Source organism: Babylonia areolata, chromosome 21 (assembly GCF_041734735.1).
Source record: "Babylonia areolata isolate BAREFJ2019XMU chromosome 21, ASM4173473v1, whole genome shotgun sequence".
NCBI lineage: Eukaryota > Metazoa > Mollusca > Gastropoda > Neogastropoda > Buccinidae > Babylonia > Babylonia areolata.
In genome coordinates this window covers 36,082,389-36,094,308 of record NC_134896.1, presented here as the reverse complement: position 1 = coordinate 36,094,308, position 11,920 = coordinate 36,082,389, and the positions used below count along the sequence as shown (strand labels likewise).

At 41.8% G+C, this 11,920-nt stretch overlaps 1 protein-coding gene across 1 annotated transcript in view; it reads right to left on the bottom strand.

Annotated features, from left to right (window-relative positions):
* LOC143296612 (myosin-VIIa-like) overlaps positions 1 to 11,685 on the bottom strand; it is a 220,551-nt gene extending 208,866 nt beyond the window's left edge. The window contains exons 1-2 of the mRNA XM_076608641.1: positions 11,537 to 11,685; positions 8,110 to 8,216 (exon numbers count right to left, since the gene is read on the bottom strand). Coding sequence (XP_076464756.1) covers positions 8,110 to 8,216; positions 11,537 to 11,576 — 147 coding nt within the window. The 5' untranslated portion in view covers positions 11,577 to 11,685. The remainder of the gene's footprint in view (positions 1 to 8,109; positions 8,217 to 11,536) is intronic.
* Positions 11,686 to 11,920: the final 235 nt, after the last annotated feature.

Genomic DNA, 11,920 nt, shown 5'->3' with positions numbered 1-11,920 from the left:
CACATACATGTACAACACACACACACACACACACACACACACACACACACACACACACACACACGCACACACGCACGCACGCACGCACACATTCACTCGCACACACACAAAGTCACAACCATGAAAAAAAGGGGCGAGGGGGAGACAAGCAGAAGTACTGAGAGAATCCCCATCCCTTGAAGTGTTTTTATATAAACCCAGCAGGATCTCTAGCCCTCCCTACCAGCCTTCTCTTCACACACAAGCACACACTCACACAGACACACGTGGCGGAACGGGGGGGTGGGGGGGATTAGATCCTTCCTCCTCTATTGTCATCATCATGACTGCTATGTTGGGGGCATCATGTTTCAGCTTTAACATCTTTACGACAACACGGCCTTCGGCTGTTGAAGGCTGAGTCATTCTACACTCCTCCCACCCCACTCCCACCCACACCGACAACCCTATGAAGACAACACTCGCGTCGAGCGGTGGAGTGGCAGTGCCTGAGCAGAGGAAGCGACGGTGGGGTCCAAGGGTCGAGTCTCTAAAGATCCGGATTTTCTCCGTCCACCATGATTCTGATCGAGGTGGCTCCCTCTTAGTCATTGGGTAGAACTCTACATCATACTAGAAATTTCGAGTGAATTTGACGCCCAACACCTTGACTGTCCTCGCAATAAAGAAAGGGGGGGTAAATCCCACCTCAAGCCCCGCCCAAAGATCTAATTTCTAAGCTGCGCGCGCATAATTCTACAAAGCAACAGGACAGACTCAAACAACGTGTGCACTAAAACCAAGCATTGGAACGCCGTTATAATAACAGTGCAACCGATTCAACAACAATCACTATCATTTATTTAATACAAACTAGTTTAAAACTTCCTGTAAAATACAGACAGCGCGCGCACTCACACTTGTTTAAAATTCTCAGTTTAAGAGGAATACAATGGACGGGGAAAATCCCGCAACGATATCACACTAAATGTCTTGCACAATACTCAGTCTACAACTATTAAGCAAATCAGGAAACAGTAAATCTGCCATTCTCATCATTTAATTTTTCACACATTACCCCTTCCATGTAACATACGTACAAGAATTGACATCTGCAAGAGGATTCAAAATGATTTCAAAAGGAAATGTAAAACGTCCAATGAGGTATACATATGTGAGGACAACAGAAACCGCGTGAAGTCAGTTACTGCAGTTCTAGGAAAGCCCTACAAAAGACAATACACAGGTGGGAAAATACAGCGACAATCACGCATTGCCAATACTGAATGGATCACAACAAAAAAAGCACACGAGTTCTTAACGATTATCCTTGAAAATGATTTCATTATCGGTTGTTGTTGTTGCTGCTCTTATTGCTGTTGTTGGTGTTTTGGTTTCGTGACCGCCCATAACGAGTTAACGGAAATAGTACAACAGGAACAAAAACACAACCAGTACTCTTAAAATAATGTGCTCACAAGAGGTCAAGACACACATATGAGAAAGTCCAGCAGCAATCACACACTTCCAGTGTTGTTATGAATGCGACAAAAACAAAAGGTAAACAAACATATAGGAAAGTCCGGTAGGAAGCATACACACCCATCACATGAATCAGTAGTGGGTGACAAAATCCAGTAAGTATACTTAGCAACCAGACACTAGCCAGTCCTGTATAATGCGATAAATTCGGATATTTAATATATTCACAACCGGTGGGAAAAGCGCCCCAGGAATCACACACTAACAACTGTCATGAATGTTGCCCGTAAGAGACAGACTGGTCTATAGATAGACAACACAAAAGGTGGGAATCACACCATACACACACACACACACACACACACACACACACACACACACACACACAACTACATAGTACTGCTATAAATACCGCCCAACATAGAGACACACAACAGGTAGGAAAGGTCCGGTACATGAATCACACCAGTGACCACTATAGCAGTATTTCACGGATGTCCCACACACATACCCAACTCCTTCCCCCGCCTCTCCCCCGCCCCCCACCCCTCTTTTTTTCCCCTCCCCACCCCTCCATCCCGCCCACCCCCAACAGTTGACACTTCTTCGCTCCACTGGTCACCGCCAAAAGGACACACTGACAGATGATCCACGTAACGTTCATTTTGTGAGAGTGCAGGCAGCGGTCAAGGACAAAGTGAAAAATGCAAACAAGAGAAAGAATGGGAGAGTGTGTGATAAGTGTGTGGAGTATGTGTGTGTGCGTGCAGCAAACCTACACATCTTCCATGCTTTAAAGAGAGAGAGAGAGAGAGAGAGAGAGAGAAGAAATAAATATTATAAAATAAAATAAAATAAAAAACCTACTGATGCTCATGAATGTGCATCTCACTGCTGGAAATTCACTCATTTGTATGTCACCTTGAAAGGCTGTGGGGAAAGGGGTGGGGGGTGGGGGGCGTGTGTATGTTTGTGTGTGTGTAAGTGTGTGAGTGTGACAAACACACACACATACACACACACAAATACACAGAGACACAGACAGACAGATGGAGACTGAGAGAGACAGAGACAGAGAGAGAACTCGAAACTTAATTCATCAAACATTGAGATGCTGGACATGGTATATTCTTCTAATATGTCCTTGCTAATCGAAATCCACTACATAGAGTACACGGATGCATCATTGGAGAGCAATTCTAATTCTGACAGCTACCGATTTGCCACTTGTTAATTATAAATATGTATGTGGCTGGGAGTACGTGCATATATATGTGCGCGCGCGTGCGTGTACGACTGTTTTTACTGCGGAGTTTACCACTCTTGTCACCTTCCCCTCCCCTCCCCTCCTCATCCCTACCTCCTCCCTCAACCCCTAGAAAGGCCACGACCACGAACTAGTAACGCAGTCTTGATGCGGTCAGCCAGCTGCCTCACACTCACGCCATGACGTAATTTACGTCCTCTCTCTCTCAGCTATCGTCAGCAGCACCCAGTAACAGTCACTCCCTCGCCCCACAAATGACGCATCGATTTTTTTACCCCTCCCCCCCAACACTTCCTCGACTACTGCAGATTGTGGGACCACTGCTGCTGCTGCTGCTGCTGCTGCAAACCGATCTCCTGGATGAAACGCCTGGTCCACACGTACCCGCACTACTCACCCTACTTCCCTTCTCTTTGTTTCGCTTGAAAATGTGTGTGTGTGTGTGTCTGTGTCTGTGTGTGTCTGTGTGTGTGTGTGCGCGCGTCACACCCTTCCTGCACCGCCTCCATTTGTCTCTATTTCCTTCATATATACATATACATAATTATATCCTAACGACATTATACATACCATGCCCATATATTATAAATATTACAATCCACAATCACTGTTGATCAAGATCTTAAATGACTATGAATGGTCTGTATCAAACTTTCTAAAATTAGAAAATGATTAGTGGTGACCAGGAAACACACATAAATTGATATGCAGTGTCGAACTCCTTGGTATAGCCTTCGTTATTGGTTGAACTCTCTCTCCCTTTTTTTATTTTTTTTTTTATGTCCGTCGTCGCTGATGAAAATGTTAGTCACCAATGACGCCCCGAACGACGTGAGAGTGTCGCAAATCCAAACTGGTTGGGTGCATTTAAATTAAAAGAACTTACGAAACTGGACCGACTAAACAGGAGTGGCTATTATTCATTAGAAAAAAAATGTTAATATTAAAGATAGGTAGATAGATAGACAGACCTTACATGACTTCAGTTCTGTGTCAGTATGCACAAATCAACTTAAACGTGTTTAAGCGCCAAATTAATAGCAACCAATATCAATCGAATGCACAGAGTGGATCAGCTAAATCAATGAACAAGATTGATTTCATTTCCGTGTCAGTAAGTCAGTAATGCACAAATCAAATCCAAAAAGTCGAGACAAAAACAGATCATGTGCGCTAACTAAACATGTACACCGGCAACACTGGACCAACGAAAACTGGATCGGTTGCTGAATCATGCCCGGCATACAAAGTTGTTTGATCTCGAGTTCTGTGTCAACAATACAAGGCACAGATCAAATAGAACCAGACGTCTAGTCGCTCTGGCCAAACCAAGGCCATCATCTCTAAAAACCCTACACTGCATTCTAAAGTGTGCACGGCTTCTAGCTTGGTTTTGGCGGCTGCTCGGGTCAACGTCCGCGAAACAGGAGACATGCCGCTCCCCGATGGTTTATTTGGCTGGTGTCAAGACTCGGCACTGAGTCTATTACTGCAGTTCTCCATCACTAGTTCCATCTCTGGTATCGTGTAAGCTGCGTGAATGGAATTTCAGCAACACCACGCGCCCGTTATTCTGGGGGTATAGTGTGTGTGTGTGTGTGTGTGTGTGTGTGTGTGTGTGTCTGAGTCAGAGAGATAGAGAGAGAGAGAGAGTGTGTGTGTGTGTGTGTGTTCCTTTTCGGAGTGGCTCAGCCTTGGGCAGCATATCAAGTATGCAAGAATGTGTGTGTGTGTGTGTGTGTGTGTGTGTGTGTGTGTGTGTGTGTGTGTGTGTTCCAGTTCTGAATACCTCAGCCGCCCAACTGTCGCATATCAAGTATGCAAGGTGGTGGTGGTGGTGGTGGTTGTGTGTGTGTGTGTGTGTGTGTGTGTGTGTGTGTGTGTGTGTGTGCGCGCGCGTTGTGTGTGTGTGTGTGTTGTGTGTGTGTGTGTGTGTGTGTGTGTGTGTGTGTGTGTGTGTGTGTGTGTGTGTGAGAGACCATCATCTATCAACAATAAAAGGCTATTTGACTAAGCCTTAAAATTTTCATAACTAAAGGATCCCACTGCTCGAAACTTCCTGCACCCACTTTACCCACCCACATTCCATTCCTCTCTTCTTTTTCACTATCATGCTAACGCGTCACTAAGTCTCTAAGTTACCAACGCGGGGAAGCCCGTTCACACACGACCACGCGACCATCGTACACGAGAGCAAAGTCTCAAAAACTATCTCCAACATTACCCAGTCTCCATCTCCCTCCTTCCATGCATATACATACATACATACATACATACATATATATATATATATATATATATATATATATATATATATATATATATATATATGCATTTTTACTGTGTAAGCATAATCAGCTGTATCTGTCTGTGCAGGGGCTGACCTCATACCCAAACTCTACCTGGGGGGCAGAACTGACGTGGGGTCATATTCATGTTCAGTTGCACGAACTGAGCGGTTTAGCGAGGGAGGGAAGGGGTGGGGGGACGCACACATGTGCATGCATGCAGCAAAGCACGACAGCAGACGATTGTCTCGTGCAGTGCATGCACAGTTTGCAGCGCTTGCACGCGCCTTGCGCGGCAGCTTACTAGCTTGCATGCTGCGGTCGATACGAGCGACCTTGCAGTCAGGTCAGCAGCTTCCGAGTGGAAGCAAGAAAACAAAGGGGAAATCTTTCACAACAGTTGAATAGAACTAGCAAGAACTGTTCTGATAAAGGTGAATGAAGGCGAGTAGGAGGTATGCGTTGTTTCTGCCGCAAAAAAGGTTAAGCTCTTTGTCTACAGTTGTCTGGCTTAATCTGTGGGCTGCTTTGTTTGTGTTGTTTCTATTTCTACCAGCGGAAGGAGGATCGATGAGGACCCAAACTAGTTGTGGTGGAAACACCCTGTTCTCGTTGGGTGGGATCACTAATAAGAAGTGTTGTGGCGCGTGTGTATATTGTGTGTTGTAGTAATGGTTGTAGTAATAGTAGTAGTAGTGGTAGTACTAGTCGTAGTAGTGTGTCTGTGTAAGTGTGTGGGAGAGAAATAGAAGAAGAAAAAAGAGAGACAGAGGGAGAAAGACAGTGTGTTCCATGTACTTTTGTGTTAGTGGACTGCATAATTATGCGTAATTTGCGTTCAGTTGTGGTTTCATGCAAAATGGGGCATGCAGACTAATTTTACATGTAATGCATCATAATTAAATATCACGACTCATATCACTTCCGTCAGCCGATTTTTCTTTGCAGCTTTACTAAAATTTTACTGAAAATCTTAATGGTTTACTATCTGAAATTCTCTCTCTCTCTCTCTCTCTCTCTCTCTCTCTCTCTCTCTCTCTCTCAGGCGTGCTTACACACACACGTACACACATCCATTCCTCAAGCTACAAGGTAAAAACATGCAAGAGAGAGGATCCCCACACCTCACATCTGCATCCCATATCCAAAACTGCCACTGCCATCACCGCAGCAACAACCTCTTGTACATTGGTGCTTGCCAGTCAAAGCATTCCTATTCACACCAAGCCTCTCATCTTTCCACACACACACACACACACCGGCACAGAGAGAGAGAGAGAGAGGCTGCTGTGCATCATGGAAAAGTTACATAAAACTGAGCAAATGCTGGCATGAAGTCTCTAAAACACTAACTACCTATCAAAAGAGAGAGACACACACAGAGTATAGATATACATATAATACATGTACGTGTGTATGCATGTATGTATGTATCACACACACACACACACACGCGCGCGCGCGCGCACACACACACACACACACACACACACACGCCTGTCTGTCTGTTCTGTCATAGTTCCTGACAAGCCAGAAGTAAGAAACTCCACAACAAACCAACACGAACGGGATATTACATATCAGTGACATTGGAGCCCTCTGCGTTGATCACCTGCTACTTTCGCGGTCTTTCAACAAATGACGAAACTAACACACGAAGTATACATCCCACCCCCGCTGCCACATCCGATACTGATTGGCCCAGATTCCTATCTAAACCAAACACTATCACTCGAAATCATGGCACGGCTACGTGCTGCATTTCTTAGCCTCAGTTTTAGCACGTGTGGTCTCAGCGTCGACCCTTACGTCAGTCTTGTGGCGTCAGGCCGGTGGCGACTGACAGGGCGCACTAAGTTGACTGCCAAGTGGGTCCTTCCTGCTCCTACAGGCCTATCACAGACGGCCCAGTTTCCGCCTGTGCGGACTTGGCAGGATACCATCACTTCACCGTGCCCCCTTTCACTCCCATAATTATTATTGATGTAGAGACCAGTAAGTTTACAGGCACTGCCCCCCCCGCCCCCCAACCCCCGATAAAAAAAAATCTTACATTTGTGCACTGATTGATGTTCTAAAGTTTTAAGCCTCTTGATCTGTCTCTTGAATGTTTGAAACTAAAAGTATGCTATTGTTAGGATATATATGTCTGCCTGTCTCAGTCTGTCTCTCTTGTGTGTGTGTGTGTGTGTGTTGTGTGTGTGCATGCATCTTTCTCATGGAGTTCTTTTCACAGTGTTTCAGGCAAAAGTATGCTTACAACCAACTATGGCCCCAAATGTCTTGGTTTATATGCTTTTTACTCTGCATTCGCTTTTATTACAAGTTCAGTCGGCTTCATACCAGAAATGACCTACAGTTATGAGCTTCTGTTCACAAATCAATTAGACATTTCCTGATTTGGCTGATTATTTGTGAACTTGTTTTTTCCTGTGTATTTGATCATCTTTTAGGTAGTATTTCACTTTGTAATTCATTTATTTGAAATGAAGATGTGAAAACTCAAATGCTTAGGTTCAATATCAAAAATAATTATGGCAACATATGTCTCCTTGTTTTGTATAGTAATACCAGTCGTCTGTACAAAGCAACATAGAAAACAGCAATAGCATCAGCAGTCACTCCAGGATTGTATAATTTGTTATACTTGTGGGTTTTGTTTTCTTTAATGTCACATGAACATCCAATATGCATACTTTTATGCACACAGAGAACATACAACACTTATCTACATAAATCAGCCCACTCACAATAAATGAGCAAGCCATATTCAAGTTTCAACAGACTACAATATTCTCAGAATATTATCTCATTCCCCTGAACCAAATCCATCTCTCACTCAAACACTGTATGTTATATATACTTCATTGCTTGTTTACGCACAGTGATGATTTTGACACAAACACATTGTGACATATGATAACATACACTCACACACAATGCTAAATGCTAAAATATATGCTTGTACACAAGAGCTCACATACAGTTTCAAACTGAAAGGCAAACACAAGGTCACACACAATACTCACCATTTCAAAGGCATATTATTTAATGCAATTTTTTTTTTATTACACCATGCAAAAAAAAGGATACATAAATAATATCCTGTTTGTAGCGCACTTGAAGATTGGTATTTATCCCATTTTCATCAATGTCACTGATAATAATCATGTCACGTACTCCATCTTCAGGGTGTAAACCTGTAACAGAAAGTATCATTTTCAACAAAATCATAATTTACAAGTACAAGCACATAATTACTATCATATGGATCATTAGTGATTCTGTCTTGTTAAAGTATATTACACAGTGCTCACTATAACTAAGAAGCATTTCACACCCATTATTTTTCTTAACAAGCAATGTAAACTACTATAAATCAAGTAAGATAATAATTATTATGAAGACTAACTTCACGAAGACACAAGAAATGTTTATTTATTACCCACATTGTAATCAAAATTACTTTGTAGTAGTTGTAGGCCTCAATATTCCCCTAGTCTGAGACAAGTAATGATTTCAAAATTTTCAAACAGACCAGTGTAACTATCCATTCCACTGGTCCAGTTATCCCCCAGGAAATAATCAGATTCAGACACTTTAGCATGCAGCAGCATATGTAGCAAGCAACAGGCTGTCAGCTGCCACATAATAATTATCAGTATGATTTATATCAGAGACTGTTGATCCTGGTGTATGCATCCCCACTGCTGTGATATCATCATCATCGTCATTAGTCCTGTGACTTCTATAAACTGTCAGATTGGGGGGTGCAGTTGGAGGGAGGGGGCTGGGGGAGATTGGGGTGGAACCTGTTGCCAGTCCTCAGGACTTGTAGTATTTTCATTATATATATTATACAGCTTACTGTGCTTCCTTATCACTTTTTTATGATCAGAACTGCAGGTCTTTATTATATAATTATAAATATATATATATATATATATATATATATATATATATATATATATATATAATATATATATATATATATATCTGAAGTCCCTGATGAAGTGATAAGTAATACATAACTGAGACAGTGAGAAGTGGACTTGGACTGGGTGCACAGTATAAAAAGAAAAGACAGATGGGAAGAGATGGAAAGAATGGAGGGGATGGCTCTGTTTGTTGGAACTCATTCAGACATTGCAGAGCTGCAAACTCATAGCACTGGACTTTAACCGAGTGGAAAGGGTTTACAAGAGAATGGGGAGTGGTTTAGTGCTCTCTCTCTCTCTCTCTCTCTCCCTCTCTCTCTCTCTCTCTTGATCTCTGTCTCCCCCACTCTAGGTATCACATCAAATAGTAATTAATAGAAAATATTTTTTGGTGACGAAAACAAACATGAAAAAAGTAAACAACAAATGTCCAATGCCAGTCAACAACAAAAAACAAAAACACAGAAAAATAACAATGAAAAACAAAAAATAAATCATTTTATTTCCAGGTAATATTTTCATGTCCTGAAATGATAAAAGAAGAACTATATATCTGACTGATTATAAAAACTAACTCAGTCTATTTTTCTTTCTTTCTATCATTGTTAAACATTAATACGGTGGTCTGGCACAGAAGGAAAAGGAGCTGTCTATGGAAATATTCTACAGAAGTAGAAAAACCCACTGAATAGGAAAACTGATTATACACTTCCACTCAGAAAAACAATGTAAGGAAAAGAGGGTGGAGGTGGGGGTGGGGGGCTGGGGGGGAGGGTGGAGGGAAGAGCAGCCTGAATTTCATGAGAAATCTGTTGGACAAGGAGTAATGCAATACAAAGATTCTCCTTGCTTCCTCATCTTGTTCTGTGTTGTAACCATTACCAATGTCCATTCCCCATCTACCACTATCACAGCATCACATTTACTGTAATATCATTTTCTGTGTGTGTGTGTGTGTGTGTGTGTGTGTGTGTGTGTGTGTGTGTGAGTAGAATAGAATAGAATACTTTTTATTGTCATAAAACCTTAAAGTTTATAAGACACTTCATTAATGAAACATAAACATGAGCATATTAAGAAGAGAAATAATCATGAACAAATTTTGCCAGCTTTGGCTGTAATTCTGTTAGAAGGATCAATTCACTAGGTTTTGTAGTTGGACGGCATATATCTGTGTGTGTGTGTGTGTGTGTGTGTGGTGTGTGTGTGGTGTGGTGTGGTGTGGTGTGTGTGTGTGTGTGGTGTGGTGTGGTGTGGTGTGGTGTGGTGTGGTGTGGTGTGTTGTGTGGTGTGGTGTGGTGTGGTGTGGTGTGGTGTGGTGTGGCATGAAGTGGTATGGTGTGGTGTAGTGTAGTGTAGTGCAGTGCAGTGTAGTGTAGTACAGTGTAGTGCAATGCAGTGCAGTGCAGTGCAGTGTAGTGCAGTGCAGTATAGTGTACTAGTGATGTAGGCGCAAACAGATGTGCATGTGTAAAAGTGTATTTTTGCGTGTTCATTCTTTGTGTGTTGATTATAGAAAAGAATAGAATATGTCTTTATTACCAAGTGTACCGGAGTCACAAGGAATATTGGGAGGAATAGTACATAACAAGACTGAAGATATGAACATAAATCAAAAATCATACACAAATACAGATACAGTAGAAATTAGGATACATACAAGTGCATATCAATATAAAAACTTGTGCATACTTGTACATGCACGCACTGCACACACACGCACACACATGCATGCATGCACAAACACAAACTCGCACACACACACACACACACACACACACGTTTGAACAGAAGCTGCATATTACATGTGGATGACGCTGATGACTAGATCTTCAGGTAGATGGTTGTTGACCAGTCAGATGATGTTGTTCTTACATATATTTTGTTGTCATTATTGCTGTTGTTGTTGTTTCTTCTATTTCTTCTTTTTCATGTTGTTCTTATATATTTCAGTTTGTTATTGTTATTGTTAATGTTGTTTCTCTTCATCTTCTGCTTCTTTTATGTGTGTGTGTGTGTGTGTGTGTGTGTAGATAGATAGATAGATATATATGTGTGTGTGTGTGTGTGTGTGTGTGTGTGTGTGTACAATGTGTATATGTACTATGTGTGTGTATGTTGTTGCAACAGTAATCGTTTTCTTTATACATAAACGTGTGTGTGTTTTCTGTTTTATTATTGTGAGATAGGGTAATAACTGAGTGATTTACCATGTTGTCATTATATCTTCTTCAAGTATAAGTTATTTTCCTTTGATTTTATTGTATTTTCTGCTTTTGTTATTATGTTTCTATACTTTATCAGTAAAGCAAGTATTGTTGCCATGAAAATCGAAAGTAGACTTGACACGATGCTCTTCAAATTACAAATAATGAAATATTTTGATGATAAGGATTTCTACTACATTTATCTCGTCCTAATCTTCACTCTCTGTTCAAGCCGGCGTCGGACTGCTAATGTCTGGCGCCGCGCACCTCATAGCTGCGCCAACAGCGATCCTCCGACTCCGTCTTTCAGGATGCTTAATACTAAAAGCAGACGACTTTTCTACTCGAAAATGGATATCTCAAACAGAAATTTACCTTGAGAGGACAACCTTGGTCCATCGAGTACCGAATCCATTTTCACAATGGCACAAATCACATACACTTTTCACATCAAAAAGACACAAGAAAAACAATGCAATCCATGCTCCTTTCCAGCATGCAGCCGACTCAACTGCCTGAGTCATTCGCCGAATGGTTAGCCTAGGCTGTCTGCGTGATCGCGCCGCGGAACGATCAGCCACTCATTTGACACGCGCGCACTCTTTCCGTCAATGGGTGTTTACGACATCTTCATGATAGTTTGTAAATGATTTAATAACTGCATCGTGGTTAACAACTTGTTTATCATATGATATAAACGTGCTTGATTTCAGTTTTACCAAAATAAAATTAGCCCAAGCAAAGTCGCTATCAAAGAAA